This window comes from Dendrobates tinctorius, unplaced genomic scaffold (assembly GCF_039654945.1).
Source record: "Dendrobates tinctorius isolate UK_male_01 unplaced genomic scaffold, ASM3965494v1 ptg000063l, whole genome shotgun sequence".
NCBI lineage: Eukaryota > Metazoa > Chordata > Amphibia > Anura > Dendrobatidae > Dendrobates > Dendrobates tinctorius.
This window is the reverse complement of record NW_027361731.1, coordinates 21,838,733-21,861,381: the sequence shown is the minus strand read 5'-3', so window position 1 is coordinate 21,861,381 and position 22,649 is coordinate 21,838,733. Positions and strand designations below refer to the sequence as shown.

General features: G+C 42.9%; 1 protein-coding gene across 1 annotated transcript in view; it reads left to right on the top strand.

The window, feature by feature from the left end:
• The window catches only part of LOC141094353 (uncharacterized), a 64,060-nt gene extending 41,613 nt beyond the window's left edge, over positions 1-22,447 (top strand). The window contains exon 7 of the mRNA XM_073580191.1: positions 19,137-22,447. Coding sequence (XP_073436292.1) covers positions 19,137-20,671 — 1,535 coding nt within the window. The 3' untranslated portion in view covers positions 20,672-22,447. The remainder of the gene's footprint in view (positions 1-19,136) is intronic.
• Positions 22,448-22,649: the final 202 nt, after the last annotated feature.

Here is a 22,649-nt window from a genome sequence, read left to right as displayed (position 1 = left end):
CTCAGATTGGTTTCTTGAACATGACAATGAGTTCACTGTACTCAAATGGCCTCCTCAGTCACCAGATCTCAATCCAATAGAGCATCTTTGGGATGTGGTGGAACGGGAGATTCGCATCAGGGATGTGCAGCCGACAAATCTGTGCCAACTGTGTGATGCCATCATGTCAATATGGTCCAAAATCTCTGAGGAATGCTTCCAGCACCTTGTTGAATCTCTGCCACGAAGAATTGAGGCAGTTCTGAAGGCAAAAGGGGGTCCAACCCGTTACTAGCATGGTGTACCTAATAAAGTGGCCAGTGAGTGTATATATATATATATATTAAATATTTATTAGTAGGGATTGTACTCGCTCAGGTGCAACGGGTGGCAATCAGGAGGCAGATTCCTTTTAAAGTTCACAGGGCTTATTGCTTCACAAACCCACAAAACAGAACAAAAGAAATAGCCTTTAGCTGAGGCAAAACAAAGTACAAGTGTCCAGTACTTCAGGCTCGGTCCTGAAGCCTCAACACACACAGCAGGCTTCCCCCTCCCTACATACAGCCCTGTGTTAAGCAGTAGCCTACATTATGTAGGTATAACCACACCCAGAAATCCATCACCTGACTTGTCAAGGCCATCTGGATGGTACACTGAAGTCCTCAACTGGGAGATTTGCAGGATCTTGCACAACTCCCTCATCACCTTGCTCATAAAAGGTGTCCCCTGGTCAGTCAGGATCTCCTTCGGCAAACCTGTCTGGGAAAACACATGGACCAACTAGTGGCCTATACTCTTTGCGGAGGAATTTCTCAGGGGAATTGCCTCAGGATAGCGTGTGGCATAGTTCAGGATGACTAATATATACTGATGGCCCTGGGCTAATTTAACTAGTGGACCAACCAAGTCCATGGCAATTCTCTCAAATGGCACCTTAACAATGGGCAATGGCACAATGGGACTTTGGAAGTGAGAAGTGGGGCAGTTAACTGACATGTAGGGAAGGACCTGCAATAGTTTACTATTTCCCGGTGACACCCAGGCCAATAGAACCTCTACACAACCCATTCCTGTGTTTTTTCCACCCCCAGGTGTCCCCCCAAGATGTGTGAATGGGCCATGTCCAACACTTTTCGTCTATAGGGGCCTGGCACTATATACTGCTCTACCAACTCCTCCCTTATTTTCATGACCCGGTATAACAACTCCCCACTCATCATAAAATAGGGAAATCTTGTGTCAGCCCCTGCTCCTGTGGCACCCCATTAATGACGGTAACATTGTTGAAGGCTTCCCTCAGAGTTGGGTCCCTATGTTGGGCAGTCACAAAATTCTCACCGGCCATCCCTAACTCCAGAATGTTAGATACAGGGGACACTTCCTCCTCATCCCCTACAAGTAAGCAAAAAAGAAACCTGTCTTCCTCTTGTTGTGGCGATACCTTATTACGGTTCATTGGTTCCCTACTCTTGCTAGCAACCTCAGAACCCTTTCCCCACAGATCCCAAAACAAACAGAAATCCCAACCTACAATTATATGGTGCAACAAGTCCCGAACGACGCCGACTTCATGTGACTCCGTGCCATGCGCCATTTCAATGTCCACTCCGACTATAGGGTAGTCCTTTGCATCACCATGTATGTACCGAACACCGACCTTTTTCCCTGGGAGTAGGTTCAGAGGAAAAGTGGCCCTCACAAGGCTCACCAAGCTCCCAGAGTCTAGCAGCGCCATTACTGCTCGACCGTTCACCTTCACGGGACACACTTGAGGTCTCTCGTTAGGTGGAAAGTTCACACTGCAGGCTAGATATGCATAGTATGAACTACGGCATCCCATGCTGCAGTCCATCTGCTCAGTGGTCTGGGGACAAAGGCCAGCTATATGTCCTGACCCGTGGCACCGCCAGCAAATGACATCACCTGTAGGGACCTTGGGCACCACCTCCCCTGCCCCTATTGACCTTGGACACCCCACCCCTTTCTGGGACTCCTCCCCCTGCTGGGACCCCAATACAGAATGGGCTACCTCCCCAAGGAGTCTTCCATCCCCTGGTATCTCTCTCATCGGCATTCTGGGGATCACCCTGGGCAACCCAAGCCTGTAGGGGTCTCGATAGGGAATGTACAAACCGATAAATAACCACTCGTTCTACCATCTGTGCAGGTGTAGAGGACTCTGGCTGCAGCCATTTCTGGACCAGGTGCAAGAGGTAGAATATTTGGGAGCGAGGCGGTTTGTCCCGGTGATAGGCCCTGCTTTGAACTCGCTGTGCCTTGACAGTCATTGTCACCCCCAAACATACGAGATTCTCAGATTTATTTCAGTTTGTGATACTCATTGGCGTCCTGCAAAGTCAAGTCCTAGTATGCTTTCAGGGGCTCCCGTTAGGTATGGCGCCAGTACCTCTGCCCACTGTTCCATCCCTCTCAGCGACCCTCTCAAACACTGTCAGGAAGGCCTCAACATCATCCTCGAGGGTCATTTTCTGCAATGCGCATCTTACCGCCTTCCGGACATGGGCGTCATCAGCCAGAGCTGGAGTTGCCCTGGATGGCGGTTGCCAGAATCTGCATCTGCTGCTGTTGCTCCTGCTGGCTCTGTTGTATCTGTTGCAACAACAGCCTGTTGGTCTCTTGCTGCTGTGACTGCGACTGGACCAAGTGTTTCAGCAGGTCCTCCATTTTTTCCAGCAATGCTTGCTGGCTTGCTACAGACTTGACCCAAGACATGCAGTAATAGTCTCACATCTCTGCTGGTAATGCTGCCCGCATGTCTAGCACCAATTGTAGGGACTGTACTCGCTCAGGTGCAATGGGTCGCAATCAGGAGGCACGTTCCTTTTAAAGTTCACGGGGTTGATTGCTTCACAAACCCAAAACAGAACAGAACAAAAGAAATAGTCTTTAGCTCAGGCAAAACAAAGTATGAGTGTCCAGTACTTCAGTCTCGGTCCTGGAGCCTCAACACACACAGGAGGCTTCCCCACATACAGCCCTGTGTTAAACAGTAGCCTACTTTAAATAGGTATAACCACACCCTGGAACCCATCACCTGACTAGTCAAGTGACTGTGACATCACCGCAGGTCCTCAAACACATATAGAGGTACGGTGACGTCCCTTAGTGCTTATGTGCACTAAAGAAAACAATCCGGGCTACATCACAGAAACAAGCCATCTCTGTGATTTTATATATATATGTATATATATATATATATAATATATAAAATGTGCATTAAGTTTTTAACTTTTTGATGATACTCTAATGTTGTGAGATGCACCTGTATATATGTGTATATTAAAGAATATTTCCTTTGAAAATATGTGGAAATGACAGCAAATTACTCTGTGTCAAAGCTCGTGTTAAAATCGTATTGCAATTGGATAGCAATTACATGGCATTCAGTTGTCAATCATATGCTAAGTGTTAAAAATTGGATTGCACTCACTTGAAAATTGCATGGCATTTGCATGACACTAGTCCTACTTTTCGGGACTGAAATCATAACTTTTTTTTCACAGTAATGGGTACAAGCCCTTAACACTTAATCCCCTGAAGCCATTGTCCCCTGTAAACAAGCAAGAATTAAAGACAACAATATCTCTCACCTGTCCAACGTTGAAAGAATCTAGAGTTTTCAGTGCCGTAATCCATCTATGTGACATTTTATTTATTTTACTCCCTTTTATACCACCATTAATTCCACAGCGCTTTACAGACATTATCAGAACTGTCCCTATTAGGGCTCACAATCTAGTGTGGTGCACCAACTAATGGTTTATGGAGAGACAGGTGTGTATCGCACAGATAGAGGTCTGCTGCGATCTGATTCCAGGACAGGTTGCTGGGTCTTGTAGTCCCACAAACCTGTATTTTAGTAAAGGGCTGGATTCAGGGGTTAACCAGAAGTGATGGGTGGGATGGGTTAATCACACACCTCCTAGGGGGTGTGCTCCTGTGAACACAGGAAGGTCCTACATATTTCCTGTGTGCACCACATGGAGAGATGGCCATATGTGAGACTGGAGCTGGCTGGAGCTCCTGAAGGTCCAGGAAGCTACTAAAGGTCTGGACTACTGACAGGATCAATGTGAAGCCAGCCAGTGAAGCTGGCAACACTGCTAAGCAGGTAACCCAGAGCATAGGGAACTGTATGCACTGATGAGGGTCAGGTAATGAACTGTGCAGACATAACCGCAGTTGAGAATGGACTGCGTGTTAGGTCTGTGATGTATAACTTGGCCTACAGTGGTTTATGATTTCATAATAAAACAGGACTGGACTTGTTTAAATGAAGAAACGGCTGCTGTGCATTCGAATATCACTGCCATGTGAGTGTTCCCCAACCTGCTTAGTGATCGCTATGTAACATGTGGTGGAGAATGCTAGTGGCATTCTTGTAGCCTTGTTGCTAGGGGCATCGGACAAGGCCTACAAACTTGGTTGCTGGGGGCAGTGGATGAGGTGCACTTTTTCTCGATTCTGCAGCAGTGCAGTCTGGTTGCTAGGAGCAACGATACCACTGCATCAGCACACGAGGAAGCAGGCATCTGGCTGTGGCTCGGTGGGGCCACGAAGTTTAAAGCTTCTGGTGTAACTCGGCGTGGTTACCAAGGTCATCAACACCCTCAACCCATGTTGGCTGGGGCTTAGAGAAGCGTGCCAGGACCAAGAGCGAACGCAGCAGGAGCTGTGCAAGATGCCCGGTGTGGATCAGTGTGCAGTGTCAGGAGGTCCAGTGACAGCTGTGGGAGGTGAAGCAGCCATATGTGAAGTGGTTTGCAGTGATGCTCTTGAGGAGCGCTATCACTCCGTGATCCATGGGCATCCACTGGAGTCCCAAAAGGGGGCGGTATCCCAAAAGGGGTAGTTGCCTAAAAGGGGGTGGAGTCCCAAAAGGGGGTGGGTAGTTGCCCAAAAGGGGGTGGTTGCTCATAAGGGGGTAGTTGCCCAAAAAAGGGTGGTGGCCCTAAAGGGGATAATGGCCCAAAAGGGGAAGAGTCCCGGAAAGTGGTAATTGCCCAAAAGAGGGAAGTGTACAATGTGTGCCCTGTCTGCCATATGACCCACCCGGCAAGGGGCTACGTGATTGTGCCCTGCAGATGAATGTAGAAGGCATAGTCAGACTAGTGGATTCTGGGAGCTCAGTGACCCTAGTGGGGGCTGCACCCAATGTATTTGAGATACCAAAAAGGGTCACCTGCATCCATGGGGACACTAAAGACTATCCGGTGTCCAGGGTGATCCTCGAGACGGTCAATGACATTGCAACCCATGATGTCGCGGTAGTCACAAACTTATCCTATTCGTTGATAGTAGTCTGGGACTCTAGGCTGTCCCCGGATTTGTGGGAGAAGGGAGCTTCTCTGCAGCAGGAGGATAAAGGGCTCTATGCTGCTGGGGTTTGGTACATTACGGTATGTGCACCTCCCAACATTGACGGTTCATACGTAGGGATGACCAGAGGAAGATATGCGTCTGCCTAACTTAATGACCTGACGTCACCTGAAGTGTGACATAGTGTGACTGGTAGTGGTGTGGTGGCTAAAAAGAGTGGAGCTGACACCAAGTTAGAGAGTAACTTGAGGGGTCACCTTACTGTGGGGTGTGACACAGACTCCGGGGGTGACTGTGACTCTAGGAAAGAAAGGGAATCCAGTAAGGAAGGGCCCAACAAGGACGGCAAATCCTCCAATCGAGTGCCATAAAGAAAAGGTCCATGTGTCTCTTGCTGATAATGAAAGGTCATGTGCTTCTTTTTCTTATGGGAGTTCTCTTCCAGACACTGAAGAGATCAGGAAGGAAGGTGACGTGTCTTTACCAGTAGCAACTGCTGAGGCTGGAGACCAAAACAGCACCATGAATGAAGAGTTGAAGGGAGTGAAAACCTTTGAAGGTGACACTACTGAGACCCAAGATCGGGCTGAAGCTGACACTGTTGAGACTCATGAGAAGTCTGAACCTGCCATTGCTGAGACACAGGTGAAGACCAAGGGTGCAGAAGTGGAAGAAGCCACAGAAGTAAGGCTTGAAGCAGATACCTCCTCGAGTGATGGAAGCTCAACCAATCCAGAGGATGGAAGAAGCAAGCTGAGGAGGATAAAGGAGCAGTTGAAGCATGAAGAGCTTCAGAGACAGGCTGCTAAGTGCCGACTGAGTATGCTGGAGAGAGATGTCCGAGCTCAGAGGTCACCTGGCAGAAAAGCAGTTGATGAATATGGCAGCCCTGAAGAAAATGTAGCGGCAGGTGTCTGTTCTGGCCAAGAGCCGATGTCGGAAACTGAGCCAGGCGATCATCTCCGTGCAGTGGAGAAGGGGGAGACTCCCTTGTTCAAGTGCCTTGTTGAGGTTCCGGAAGACCTGAGGGAAGAGTGTGCCAGAGAGTCAGTACATGACGATTTTTTTTTTTAATTCGTTTATTGAACTTCAGGATACAAAAAAAATGCACAGCATACAATTGGCTCATGTTAATAAATATTTTCTACAGAGCATACATGCTTCCATCCATTATTGAAAATATAAAGCCAAGAAATTGCACACTATTATTTTAAAAGAACAAGGTAGCATTGTACATAACCTTCCCAGTATGCGCAAAGAACAGTTGGCTATATAACATACAACATGTATATCGAACAACACACATAAGCCTTTTAACATAGTCTTCAGATAAGGAAATCTAATCAGAAATTCCTAAACTAAACTACGGCTACCACTACATCAACCGATGTCTACTATTTCGCAACCTAATATCCTACAGCATACTATCTCGTATGTGATGTCTCAACCTTGCAGGGTAAGATGAGAGGAGTTCCACCTCCCCCAGATCTTTTCAAATTTACCCGGGCATCTCCTATTTTGGTATAGGGTGCGTTCATATGGAACAATCGAATTCACCAAGTCAATCCAAATTCAGGAGGGGGATGAAGTTCCCGTCCACCGTAATGCTAATTCCTTCCGTGCCATAAACAGCGTCTCATGCAGGAAGACCCCATCATATCGATCCCAGATCTCCTCATCCCATACCCCAAACAAGCAGACCAGTGGCTCTAAAGGGATCGGGGCTTGTATTAGGGATGACAGTAATGTTGTCACCTCTCCCCAGTAATTCAGGACAGTGGGACACTGCCATACCATATGAATAAAATCTGTGACTGAAGAGTGGCACCGTAAGCATTCTGATGACTGGTATCGGCCCATCCTAAAAAGTCGTGTCGGAGTCAAGTACGACTGATTAATTACACTGTGTTCCAAATTATTATGCAAAAAATATTTCCTCATATTTTCTCTAAATTACCTATATGAATTGCAGTCATTGTTATTTTCAAGTCATCTAATATTCTAGTATAATTGCAATGTTTTTGAACAAACAGCCTATGAAAACAGTATATTTTTAAAAATAAGAAACACTCAAAATGCATGTTCCAAATTATTATGCACAGCAGAGTTTTCAACCTTTATATTTTTATTTTGAACAAAAAAATGGTCAATTGTGAAATTATAAGCATTATCAGCTTATTACAAAATGAAATCAAAGAGTTTTCAAGTCAAAACTTTATTCTAGGTGATGTTACATTTGCACATAGGACCCCTTGTTGGAAAGAAGCTTCTGAACTCTCTTGTCCATTGAATTTGTCAGTTTTTGGATGGTTTGTGCTTCAATTCAATGTGGACAGAATACCCTCCCAGAGCTGTTGCTTAGATGTGAACTGCCTCCCGCCATCATAGACACTCCTTTTGATGATGCTCCAGAGGTTCTCAATGGAGTTGAGGTCAGGGGAAGATGGTGGCCACACCATAAGTTTGTCCTCTGTTATGCCCATAGCAGCCAGAGATGCAGATGTGTTATCTGCAGCATGAGATGGTGCGTTATCAGGCATGAAAATGATCTTGCTGCGGAAAGCACGGTTCTTCCACTTGAACCATGGCAGGAAGTGCTGTTTTAGAAACTCCACATAGATTATGGAGTTCATCTTTACCCCTTCAGGGATCCTAAAGGGGCCGACAATCTCTCTCCACATGATTCCAGCCCAAAACATTACTCCACCTCCTCCTTGTTGGCACCTTAGCCGTGTTTTCATGGGGTGTCCATCAACCAGCCATCCTCCACTCCATCCATCTGGACCATCGAGCGTTGCACGGCACTCATCGGTGAACAAAACAGTTTGGAAGTCAGTTTGGAAGTCAGTCTTCATGTATCGTTAGGCCCACTGGAGCCGTTTCTGCTTGTGTGCAGTGGACAGAGGCGGTCGACAGGATGGCTTACGCACAGCTGCAAACCTCTGAAGGACCCTGCATCTTGTTGTTCGGGGGACGTTGGAGGCACCAGCAGCTTCAAAAACTTGTCTGCTGCTATGACAAGGCATTTTTGCAGCTGCTCTTTTAACCTGACACAATTGCCTGTTGGAAAGAGTCCTCAATCTTTCCTTATGAGCACGCACACGTGTGTGCTGGGAATCAGCTACATACTTCTTGATTGTGCGATGATCACGATGAAGTGTCTTGGCAATGTTGATTGTAGTCATGCCTTGACCTAAATACTCCACAATTTGTTGCTTCTCGGCAGCCGACACATCCTTTTTCTTTCCCATTTTGGCAAAAAATGTAGGCTGCTTAATAATGTGGAACAGCCTTCTTAAGCAGTCTTGCCTTTATTTGGACACACCTAACAAACTAATTTGCACAGGTATCTGCAATTGCTTTCAGTGATATAAAGAGCCCTGACACACATCACCATCAATGAGTTTAAATGACAAAAAAATTCTAACCTTATCACTCCTAAACTCTTTTTGCATAATAATTTGGAACACAGTTTATATATAATTGTATCATTCTGTTGTTAATAAATGGTGATACTCCAATCGGAGATTCCAAAATCCCCTCCCACTCCTCGTCCTGCGCATTAGGGATGAGCCGTTCCCACTTTCTTTTGATAGAACTTATGGCAGATTCTGCTCCCGCTGACAGCATGTATGTGTATAAAGAGGAGATGAGACCCTGAGGGCCCTGCGATTTAAGGATTCCTATCAGAGGTAAAGATGAAATAGTACGGCCTACACACCTACATCTCACATGCGATTGAAGAGCTGATCTCAGTTGTAAATAGCGGAAAAATTGGGATCTTGGGATATCATGCGCGACCCGTAATTGTTCAAAAGATTTCAAGGTCCCCCGATCATATAAGTCCCCCATGGAAGAGACGTCATGCTGAATCCAAAATTCAGTGGACGGGTGGTTTATCAATTCTGGAAAATAATCATTATTCCACAGAGGCATTTAGGCTATAAAATCTTGAAACCCAGTCACTTTCTTAATTTGCCTCCATGTTAATCGCGCCAAGCGAAGCAAGGGCAGCAGACGAGGGGCACCAGTTCTTTCTAACTCAAGGAAACCCAGTGGGCAATCAGTCTGTGCAGCATGAAGCAGGTGACTTTCAAAGTTGGGAATGTAGCTACCCGGCATCCAGTAACATAGAGCTTTGGCCTGCCCAGCTAAATAATACAGGAAAAAATCTGGTAGCGCCGCTCCACCTCCCTTTTTGGGTCTTTGTAAGGTGGCCAATTTAAGTTTGGGCCTAGTTTTCCCCCATATAAACGATGTGATCTGGGAGTTGAGATTCATAAAGAAAGATCTGGGCACCATCACAGCACTGTGCTGAAGGGAGTAGCTAAGCTTGGGAAGTAATATCATTTTAATGAAATTAATGCGTCCGGCTACAGACAACGGAAGCTTGCTCCAGGATGTAAATTTAACTTTAACTAATTCCAGCAGTGGGTGGATATTAAGTTGTAAATCAAGCGCACTTTAACGGGATATATAGACACCCAAATATTTTAAATTAGATATAATAGACAGTGAGGCGAGAGCCTCTAGCTGCGGCATCGGGGCATGAGAAAGGGGTAACAGAGCCGACTTCTCCCAATTTATGTATAAGCCTGAATATTTGCTGAATCTGTCTATTAGGGCTATCACTTGCGGCAAAGTTTCTTCCACTTCATCCATGAATATCACCATATCATCAGCATATAGACCTATAGTGTCCACCCAACCCGCTACCTCAATTCCCTTAATGCCATGGGAAGATCTTATGCGTATTGCCAGTGCCTCAATTGCAAAAGCGAAGAGGGCAGGGGAAAGAGGGCAGCCCTGACGAGTCCCCCTATGTAATGGAAAAGACTCGGATATAGAATTATTTACTATGATATGGGCCTTGGGTTTCATATACAATATTTTAATCCATTTTATAGATTTGTCACCAAAGCCATATTTTTGGAAGCATGCAGAGAGAAAAGGCCACTCAAGAGAGTTAAAAGCCTTGGAGGCATCTAATGACGCCAATGCCCATTTGTTGTCGGGTATTAGGGAGCTATATTGGACTATTGACTGAACCCGTCTGATATTAATGGAGGTGCTCTTACCAGGCATGAAAACCGTTTGATCAGGATGTACAAGATTCAATATAATTGAGTTCAGCCTGGTAGCTAGGTTCTTAGTAAAAATTTTATAGTCCACATTCACTAGTGAAATAGGACGGTAAGATCCACATTCCAAGGGGTCCTTTCCCTCCTTCCTAAGCACTATGATATTAGAGTACATGGCGATTTTAAGAAGGCAGTGGAAGCCTGTAGGGTGCTCTGGTCCCCAGAAGTTAAACAGCTGGTGATTTTGTCCACGTCTGATGTCACGGTGGATTGAGAGGCTATCCTAAGGGACATGCACTGGAGGTGTGTTCGCATGAAGCGGTTGATCCGGTGGAAGAATGAGGAAGCCGCTAGGCGACTTCAGCTTATGAGAAAAGCTTAGAATCTACTGGAATATGTTGTCCAGGTGCCTAGTACTTTGCTGAGAGAAGTCATCGGGACAAACAGACGACTCAAGCAGGAGATGGTAGATATGTCCGGAGTGATGCAAGTGAGAATTCTCGATAATAACAAAGACCAGATTCCCAGGGAAGTGGGTATGGTTCCGTTTGTCATGGTAGGGACAGAGGAGAATCTTGGCAATATGCGAATATTCTTCATGTATAGGGTGGCTCACCTCAAAGATGTACAGCAGTTAAGGTTGGAAAGAGCAAGAATTGAGAGTCGCGTTCCTCCCAGAGATGGAAGCCATCTTTAAAGCGTGGTACCCAATGATGTGGAGGTCCTCCCAGTAATGGATGGGTCACAGCAGAAGATAGAGACAGTTGATGCAACGGGTCTCTAGGCGATGGAGGAACGTGCCATCTGAGAGCTTTTCGGAGATGTCCTGAGGATAGGGGGCATACTACGTTGAGTCGTATGGAATTCCCTGTTAAGCCCATGCTGAGGGTCTTAGACAAGAGACCTGATAGTATATGCGACAATACCGAGTCAGTCCTGACTGTAGATATGGAGGGAGATGAATCACACTACTGTATTGACCGCCAGGGGCTGGAAAGGTCTATCCAAGTCACGACTCAGGATTGGGAGATGGCAAAATCTGGTACCACAAAAAGGAAGTTGGTGACAGGGACAGATGGTAAGTCTCTTAAGGACCAGGTGATGTTGAGGGATCAAGTTCTAGAGGCTAATGCTTTTAGTAGGTGGAAAGGGTCCCCTCGACTTGCAACTAGAGATGACAGGGACGGGTTTTCCTGCGACCCTGGACTGTGGTCAAGTGTTCATCCCCACAGGTTTGAACAGAGGGGGAGAATATGTAGTGTACCAACTAATGGTTTATGGGGAGACAGGTGTTTATCGCACAGAGGTCTGCTGCGATCTGAATCCAGGACAGGTAGTATTTTAGTAAAGGGCTAAATTTAAGGGTTAACCAGAAGTGATGGGTGGGACTGGTTAACACAGGGGGTGTGCTCCTGTGAACACAGGAAGGTTCTACATATTTCCTGTGTGCACCACATGGGGAGATGGCCATATGTGAGACTGGAGCTGGCTGGGCCTCCTGAAGGTCCAGGAAGCTACTAAAGTTCTAGACTACTGACAGGACCAATGTGAAGCCAGCCTGTGAAGCTGGCAATGCTGCTAAGCAGGTAACCCAGAGCATAAAGAACTGTGCGCACTGATGAGGGTCAGTTAATGAACTGTGCATTGAGAATGGACTGCATGTTAGGTCTGTGATGTAGAACATGGCCTACAGTGGTTTATGATTGCATAATAAACCAGGACTAGACTTGTTTAAATGAAGAAACAGCTGCTGTGCATTTGAATATCACTGCCATGTGAGTGTTCCCCAATCCGCTTAGTGATCGCTACGCCACACTAGGTTCCCTATCAGTATGTCTGTTGAGGAAACCGGAGAACCCGGAGGAAATCCACACCAACACAGAGAGAACATACAAACTCCTTGCAGATGTTGTCCTGGTGGGATTTGAACCCAGGACCCCAGTGCTGCAAGGCTGCAGTGCTAGCCACAGAGCCACCATGCTGCCCTTGCTCATAATAATAATAATAATAATATAATAATCTTTATTTATAGAGCGCCAACATATTTTGCAGCGCTTTACAATTCAGCAGTTCATATACAGCAGTCATAACAAAGTAAATGATAATACAATTATTAATGCAAATATATTGACGACCCTGCCCATAAGAGCTTACAATCTACAATGTGGTGGGAGTGACACAAAGTACAGAGACTTATTTACAATAATGGCCCAGCCATATTGAGGAATTGGGGGTAGATAAAGGTTGGATGAGTTAGTCACCAGCTAATATTTCTAGTGCTTTTGGGTGCGATGGAGTTTGATGGAGGGTTATGAGGCAACACCTCACACTGAAGAGCTGGGGAAAATGACAACCTGCAGCAAGATCAGGCCCATGAACTGTGCTGACCTCAGTGAGATCATCGCAGTTCACCGTGAGAAATCAGGGTGCAACGAGTGATTCTCCCCAGCTTTTCAACGTGAGTGGTCGCCACCGCTCATGCTGATGAGCAAATGTCACACAAACGGATTACGGCATGGGACACTTTGGACTCTTTCAACTTTGGACAGGTGAGATGATATTGTTTTTTTCATTTTTCTTTCTTTACAGAGGACAATGGCTTCTCCGGATTAGGTATTAAAGTGAGTATAATGTGATCTTTTTTATACTTAATTTTACACTATGTAGACAGCGAGGGCTGAATACAACTCTAAAAATTGTCTTCAACACCCGGCATCGGGGATCAGCGTGAACAGTACCGCTGATACCCAGGCGTCAATACGTGTCACACTGATGTCATCAGTGTGTCATCAGTTTGCACGTGTGTGAGACGTTTTGAGGCTCATGCTGCTGCTAAGAAACAGTCATGTCAGCATGTCTTGCCCACAGACACACGGTTCGTGGAAACACACTGACATGTGCACACATTCATTCACTTGAATGGGTCTACATGTTTAAGTGTCTCTGGTACCTATGAAATTTGCCACCACACGTGCCGGACACACTGACGTGTAAAGGAGGCCTTAAGGGGGTGCGTCCATTTCCAAGATCCTATCCCAAAATATAGTAGGTGTAATAAAAATAGTAGCAAATACCTCCAATTAGAAATTTGGTATAGTTTTCATAGAATCATAGAATCATAGAATGGTAGAGTTGGAAGGGACCTCCTGGGCCATCTGGTCCAACCCCCTGCTCAAAGCAGGATTCGCTAAATCATCCCAGTTAGATGTCTGTCCAGCCTCTGTTTGAAGACTTCCATTGAAGGAGAACTCACCACTTCTCGTGGCAGCCTGTTCCACTCATTGATCACTCTAACTGTCAAAAAGTTTTTTCTAATATCTAATCTGTGTCTCCTCCCATTCAGCTTCATCCCATTGCTTCTAGTCTTTCCTTGTGCAAATGAGAATAAAGTTGATCCTTCTACAATGTGACAGCCCTTTAGATATTTGTAGACAGCTATTAAGTCTCCTCTCAGTCTTCTCTTTTGCAAACTAAACATTCCCAAATCCTGCAACCTTTCCTCATAAGACAGGGTTTGCAGACCGGTCACCATTCTGGTCGCTCTTTTCTGAACTTGCTCCAGTTTGTTGATGTCTTTTTTAAAATGTGGTGCCCAAAATTGGACACAATATTCCAGATGAGGTCTGACCAAAGAGGAGTAGAGGGAAATAATTACTTCACGTGATCTAGACTGTATGCTTCTGTTAATACATCCTAGAATTGCATTTGCCTTTTTTGCTGCTGCATCACACTGTTGACTCATATTCAGTCTGTGATCTATTAGTATACCCAAGTCTTTTTCACATGTGCTGTCACTTAGCCCTATTCCTCCCATTCTATATATGCTTTTTTCATTTTTATTGCCCAGATGTAGTACTTTGCATTTCTCCCTGTTAAAAACCATTCTGTTAGTTGCTGCCCACTTCTCCAGTTTATTTAAATCTTTATGAATCCTCTCTCTCTCTTCTCTAGTATTAGCTATCCCTCCTAGCTTTGTGTCATCAGCAAATTTAATCAGTTTACCCTCAATTCCTTCATCTAAATCGTTGATAAAGATGTTGAACAATACAGGGCCCAGGACAGAGCCCTGTGGTACCCCACTTGAGACATTCTTCCAACTGGATGTGCAGCCATTTACGACCACTCTTTGGGTCCGATCACTAAGCCAGTTATGAATCCACCTAACAGTTGCCTTGTCCATTCCATACTTAGTCATTTTTTCAATAAGGATTGTATGAGAGACTTTGTCAAATGCTTTGCTGAAGTCAAGATATACTATATCTACAGCATTTCCTTGATCCACCCAATCAGTAATACCGTCATAGAAGGAAATTAAATTAGTCTGACATGACTTATTAGTTACAAACCCATGCTGACTCTGTTTAATCACTTCATTCTTATCCAGGTATTGACATACATGTTGTTTAATAATTTGTTCAAAGATCTTTCCTGGTATAGAAGTCAGACTCACCGGCCTATAGTTGCCTGGGTCCACCTTCTTCCCCTTTTTGAAGATAGGAACAACATTTGCTCTTCTCCAGTCTTCTGGCACTTCTCCTGTTCTCCAAGAATTTTCAAAGATTATGGAGAGGGGTTCAAAAATTTCTTCTGCTATCTCCTTCAGTACTCTGGGGTGTAATTCATCTGGACCTGGAGACTTGAATTCATTTAGGTTAGCTAAGTGTTTCCTCACTATCTTTCTGTTTATAGATATCCTGGATTCTTCTATTCCCTTAATAGGACAGTGAATAACAGTTGATGTTACATTTCCTTTCTGAGAGAAAACAGATGCAAAATAGGAATTTAAAAGTTCAGCCTTCTCAACATCCTGTCTTACCATTTCATCATTTTCATCCTGTAAAAATCCTATAGCATCTTTGACTTTTCTTTTACTTTTGACATATCCCCAAAATCCTTTATTATTGCTTTTGACATCTCTTGCAAGCCTCAATTCATTTTCAGCTTTAGCTAATCTGATTTGTGCCCTGCAGGTTCTGCAGACAGCATTATATTCTTCTTTAGATATGCCTCCCTCTTTCCATTTTATAAACATTTTTTTCTTCCTTTTTAGCATGTGCTTAAGTTCTGTGTTCATCCATCCTGGTTTCCTTAAATGCTTCCTATTCTTCCCTCTTTTCGGAATTGTTAAGAACTGTGCTTTGAGAATTTCATTTTTCAAGATTTCCCATCCTTCCTGGACATTTTTGTCTTTAAGGATATCCAGCCATTGGATCCCTCCAATTCTCTTTCTGAATCCCTTAAAATCTGCCTTTCTGAAATCTAACCTTGACGTCTGAGTCTTCACAGGTCTTCCGCCTCTAGTTATCCAAAATTCTAAAATAGCATGGTCGCTACCTCCTAGGGTCCCAGCCACTTTTACCTCCTCAACCATTTCCTCCCTGTTTATAAGGATTAGATCCAAGGTAGCAGTTCCCCTTGTTTTCTCCTTTACCTTTTGGAAGATAAAGTTGTCAGCAAGAGAGGATAAGAATTTCCTTGACCTGTTAGTTTTGCCTGAGAGAGATTCCCAACAAATGTCTGGATAGTTGAAATCTCCCATGACAACTATGTCATATTTTTTGGAGAACTTGGCCATTTGATGCATAAAGAGTTCATCCATATCTTCAGCTTGCACAGGCGGCCTGTAGTAAATGCCTACAATGGTGTCCTTTCCATTGTTCTGTCCTTGTATTCTTACCCAAACAGTTTCCACAGAACTCCCAGTCTCTGAAGCTTCAATCTCTGTGCAGATATACGCATTTCTAACATACAATGCGACACCCCCTCCTCGTTTATCAAGTCTGTTTCTTGCAAATAAGTTGTATCCTTCTAGTCTTGTATTCCAATCATGTGTATTGTCCCACCAAGTTTCAGTGATTCCAATGACATCATATTTCTTTTCCTGTGTTAGTAGTTCCAATTCTCCTTGTTTGTTGCCCATGCTTTGTGCATTAGTATAGAAACATTTTAGTTTGTGATTGGTTTCTCTTTCTCCAATATTTTTATTAATTAGATTCTTTCGTCTTTGTTCTTCCTTTCCACTTCTAATAGCAGAGTTCTCAATAGCATTTGTCAGGTGTATGGCTTTTTCTGGTCTTTTGCTTCCCTTCCCATGTTGTTCTAGTTTAAAGCTCTCCTTACAAGTGTAGCAAGGCGACTTCCAAATACCTGCTTTCCAGTCTTCGTAAGGTGCACCCCATCTCTAGCAAGTAGTCCATCGTATAAGTAGTTCACTCCGTGATCCAGAAATCCAAATCGTTGCTGACGGCACCATCGACGTAGCCAGTTGTTCACCTGCAGAATCTTATTCCACCTCCTTGTTCCATGGCCATCCACTGGGAGGATGGAAGAGAAGACCACCTGCGCTCCCAGTTCTTTCACTTTCTTGCCTAAGTCTTCAAAGTCTCTGCAGATGGTTTCCAGGTCGTTTCTTGCGGTGTCATTTGTCCCCACATGTAGTAGCAGGAATGGGTAGTCATCTGTAGGTCTGAAGAGTCCTGATATCCTGTCAGACACATCTTTAATTTTTGCACCTGGAAGACAGCACATTTCTCTTGAAGTTATATCCGGTCTGCAGATAGCGGCCTCTGTTCCTCTCCTGATTCTCTATGTCATTTACTCCATGTCCAGGGCATTACAGTAGCTTAGGTATCCATGGTTATGACCACTAGTAACTAACAGTTACTATATGAGTGGTAGTAACCATGAATACCTAAGCTAATGCAATGCTCTGCACATGGGGTGAGCCATATAGTGAGTAAGATCAACTATTCTACATTTCTAATTCATATTTCCTAATATTATTATTACACCTAATACATATTGGGATAGATGATCAGAGATGGGAATACCCTTTTAAGAATCTTACATATTTTTATGGTGTATATTTGTATCTGTTGCTATAGATTGTAATGTAATAAAGCTTATTTTTAATCCTCCCTTTATTGGTTCAAACTTTTCTGCGTTTGTGTATTATGTTTGTCGATTGTACTTTAGAGGTTCAGTACCATGGGATTTGTGAACAGGTGGCTCACCACTGTCTTAGGTCATAGTTTCATTATACTTTGAATCATAGAATCATAGAATCGTAGAGTTGGAAGGGACCTCCTGGGCCATCTGGTCCAACCCCCTGCTCAAAGCAGGATTCGCTAAATCATCCAAGTCAGATGTCTGTCCAGCCTCTGTTTGAAGACTTCCATTGAAGGAGAACTCACCACTTCTCATGGCAGCCTGTTCCACTCATTGATCACTCTAACTGTCAAAAAGTTTTTTCTAATATCTAATCTGTTTCTCCTCCCATTCAGTTTCATCCCATTGCTTTTAGTCTTTCCTTGTGCAAATGAGAATAAAGTTGATCCTTCTACAATGTGACAGCCCTTGATATATTTGTAGACAGCTATTAAGTCTCCTCTCAGTCTTCGCTTTTGCAAACTAAACAAATCAGCAAATTTAATCAGTTTACGCTCAATTCCTTCATCTAAATCGTTGATAAAGATGTTGAACAATACAGGGCTCAGGACAGAGCCCTGTGGTACCGCACTTGAGACATTCTTCCAACTGGATGTGCAGCCATTTACGACCACTCTTTGGGTCCGATCACTAAGCCAGTTATGAATCCACCTAACCGTTGCCTTGTCCATTCCATACTTAGTCATTTTTTCAATAAGGATTGTATGAGATACTTTGTCAAATGCTTTGCTGAAGTCAAGATATACTATATCTACAGCATTTCCTTGATCCACCCAATCAGTGATTCCGTCATAGAAGGAAATTAAGTTAGTCTGACATGACTTATTAGTTACAAACCCATGCTGACCCTGTTTAATCACTTCATTCTTATCCAGGTACTGACATACATGTTGTTTAATAATTTGTTCAAAGATCTTTCCTGGTATAGAAGTCAGACTCACCGGCCTATAGTTGCCTGGGTCCACCTTCTTCCCCTTTTTGAAGATAGGAACAACATTTGCTCTTCTCCTGTCTTCTGGGACTTCTCCTGTTCTCCAAGAATTTTCAAAGATTATGGAGAGGGGTTCAAAAATTTCTTCTGCTATCTCCTTCAGTACTCTGGGGTGTAATTCAACTGGACCTGGAGACTTGAATTCATTTAAGTTAGCTAAGTGTTTCCTCACTATCTTTCTGTTTATAGATATCCTGGATTCTTCTATTCCCTTAATAGGACAGTGAAGAACAGTTGATGTTACATTTCCTTTCTGAGAGAAAACAGATGCAAAATAGGAATTTAAAAGTTCGGCCTTCTCAACATCCTGTCTTACCATTTCATCATTTTCATCCTGTAAAAATCCTATAGCATCTTTGACTTTTCTTTTACTTTTGACATATCCCCAAAATCCTTTATTATTGCTTTTGACATATCTTGCAAGCCTCAATTCATTGTCAGCTTTAGATAATCTGATTTGTGCCCTGCAGGTTCTGCAGACAGCATTATATTCTTCTTTAGATATGCCTCCCTCTTTCCATTTTATAAACATTTTTTTCTTCCTTTTTAGCATGTGCTTAAGTTCTGTGTTTATCCATCCTGGCTTCCTTAAATGCTTCCTATTCTTCCCTCTTTTCGGAATTGTTAACAATTGTGCTTTGAGAATTTCATTTTTCAAGATTTCCCATCCTTCCTGGACATTTTTGTCTTTAAGGATATCCAGCCTGAGTTGTATAGAATTATGTATATAGAAATTATATAAAATATAAGGCATTGATAATGAAAAATAATAAAATCTGTTTTATTCTTGGCAGATGACTGTGGTGTCAAACCAGATACCTATGAAAAGCATGCCATTATTCCAGCTATACCTCCAGCCCTTCAGAGCAAAAATCAGTCATCGGAGCCTTTTCAATCAGTCACCTATTTGGATTCATCACAGACTGTTAAGCAAAATGAAAGCTGCACAAGTGATGTTGAACATCAAATAATTCCCACAGAGAAGAAGCCATTTTCCTGTTCAGAATGTGGGAAATATTTTAAACATAAATCTAACTTGCTTAGACATGAGAGAATTCACACAGGAGAGAAGCCATTTTCACATCCAGAATGTGGGAAATGTTTTATCCGGAAACCAGATCTTCTTAAACATCAACAAATTCACACAGGGGAGAAGCCTTTTTCATGTTCAGAATGTGGGAAATGTTTTACTAAGAAACCAGACATTCTTAAACATCAAAGAATTCACACAGGAGAGAAGCCATATTCATGTCCAGAATGTGGAAAATGTTTCAACCAAAAATCACATTTCCTTATGCATCAGCGAATTCACACAGGAGAAAAGCCATTTTCATGTTCAGAATGTGGGAAATGTTTTAACCAGAAGTCAAATTTGATTACACATTACAGAAGTCACACAGGGGAGAAGCCATATTCATGTTCAGAATGTGGGAAAGGTTTTATCCAAAGACCAGATTTACTTAAACATCAAAGAATTCACACAGGAGAGAAACCATATTCATGTCCAGATTGTGAAAAATGTTTCAACCAGAAATCACATTTCCTTATGCATCATCGAACTCACACAGGGGAGAAGCTATTTTCATGTTCAGAATGTGGGAAGTGTTTTAACCAGAAATCACATTTCCGGGTACATCAAAGAAATCACACAGGGGTGAAGCCACATTTATGTCAAGAATGCGGGAAAAGTTTTAACTACAATTCAGATCTTCTTAAACACCAAAGAAGGCACACAGGGGAGAAGCCATATCCATGTCCAGAATGTGGGAAATGTTTTATTCAGAGATCAGATCTTCTTAAACATCAAAGAATCCACACTGGAGAGAAGCCATATTCATGTCCAGAATGTGGCAAATGTTTCAACCAGAAAGCACATTTCCTTATGCATCAGCGAACTCACACAGGGGAGAAGCTATTTTCATGTTCAGAATGTGGGAAATGTTTTAACCAGAAATCACATTTCCGCATACATCAAAGAAATCACATAGGGGTGAAGCCACATTTATGTCAAGAATGCGGGAAAAGTTTTAACTACAATTCAGATCTTCTTAAACATCAGAGAATTCACACAGGAGAGAAGCCATATTCATGTCCAGAATGTGGGAAATGTTTTATCCGGAAACCAGATCTTCTTAAACATCAAAGAATTCACACAGGAGAGAAGCCGTATTCATGTCCAGAATGTGGGAAATGTTTTATCCAGGGACAAGATCTTATTACACATCAAAGAATTCACACAGGAGAGAAGCCATATTCATGTCCAGAATGTGGGAAATGTTATAGATGGAGATCAAAACTTGTTGCACATCAGAGAACTCATACAGGGTAGAAACCATTTTTTATGTTCAGAATGTGGGAAATGTTATTCCTGAGAATCATATCTTCTTCATTATCTAAAATTTCATGCAGAGTGTGAAGGAAATAAATAATAAGGGAAATCAATCAGGCAGTAGAGTTACATTTAGTTGACAAAAGGGTGAAACTGGATATACCAGTATTGTAAGAACAAAGGGCTTTTGCTGGAGGTAGGTGTCAATCCTGGCACCTTAGCTCCTGGATTCTCAGCTTAGAGGGGATAGCAAATAGTCTGTACAAGAAGGAATATTTTCTATTGTCTGTATAGGAAGGCACAGGTATTTGAAAGGGCACAACTTGGCTCATTGTCCATTCATAGACAGCATCTTTAAACCCATTGCCGACTAGCGCTGTATATATATGGCGCAGTAGGACCTGTGTTCCTGCAAACCACCATGATCGTGTAGATCAGCGATCTGTCATTATACAGTTGATGTCCCATCCGGGGACAATGTAAAAGAGTAGGAAAAAAGTTAATAAAATGTAACAATATTAAAAAAATAATGAACAAAATAATGAACAAAAAAAAAAAAAAAAAAAGAAAAAATATTAATCCAATAAATATATTTATGTAAAAAAATAAAATGAAAAAAAAAGTACACATATTTAGTATCATCCCTTTTGGAACAACCAAACCTATAAAACTGTCCCACTAGTTAACCCTTTCAGTGAACACCTTAAAAACAAACAAACAAAAAAAAACAATGCAAGAAACTATGCTTTATCATCATATTGCTGAAGAAAAAGGGAAAAGAAACTGAAAAAAATCCCCAATCTAAATAAACATTGTACAGCTGAAAACATCATATTGTCCTGCAAAAAAAAAAAGCCGCCATACGGGTCCGTCAGCAGAAAAATAAAAAAGTTGTAATAAATAACATAAGTTATAATAACAATAAGTTATAATAAAGCGATTCTTTTTTTTTTATAAAATAGTTTTTATTTTGTAAAAGCACTGAAACTTAAAAAAAATAAATGAGGTATTGCTGTAATCATACTGACCCGAAGAATAAAACTGCCTTATCAATTTTACTACATGCGGAAAGGCATAAAAAATAATATATGAATTACTGTTTTTTGTTCTTTCTGCCTCCCAACAGGAGGCGCTGTTATTTTCTGGGGCTGCTTTGCTGCTTCTGGCACATGTGCAGAGTACAATGAAATCTCAAGACTATCAAGGGATTCTAGAAAGAAATGTGCTGCCCAGTGTCAGAAAGCTTGGTCTCAGTTGCAGGCCATGAGTCTTGCAACAGGATATTGACCCAAAACACACAGCTAAAACACCCAAGAATGGCTAAGAGGAAAACATTGGACTCTTCTGAAGTGGCCTTCTATGAGCCCTGACCTAAATCCTAATGAGCTTCTTTGGAAAGAGCTGAAACATGCCGTCTGGAAAAGGCAACCTTCAAACACGAGACAACTGGAGCAGTTTGCTCCTGAGGAGTGGGCTAAAATACCTGTCGAGAGGCGCAGAAGTCTCATTGGCAGTTACAGGAATCGTTTGATTGCAGTGATTGCCTCAGAAGGTTGTGCAACAAAATATTAAGTGAAGGGTACCATCATTTCTATCCAGGCCTATTTCATGAGTCTTATTTTATTAAATTCTATGGACGCTTGGTTGAAAAGCAATGTCTGACTTTCATTTGTTCATTTTCATAGATTTGCTATTTATTACTTTTGTCAGATTGAAGGTATTTCTGTGACCATTGTGGTTTTTTTGTCATTAAACGAGGGGTACCAACAATTTTGACCACGTGTGTATACAGTATGTTGAGTTTCTATCGGCCGTACCGGTCCTGAAAGGACACTCAAGTGAGAAGCCAAACTGTTTTGAGGTCAACAAGAAATATGTAGGCCGATCAGGAAAGGATTTAGAAGTAGGGACCTGTTGAAGTGCATTGTGCACGAAACGGCTGTCGTCCGTCTTTTTGCATTTCTCCCGTGCCATTGCC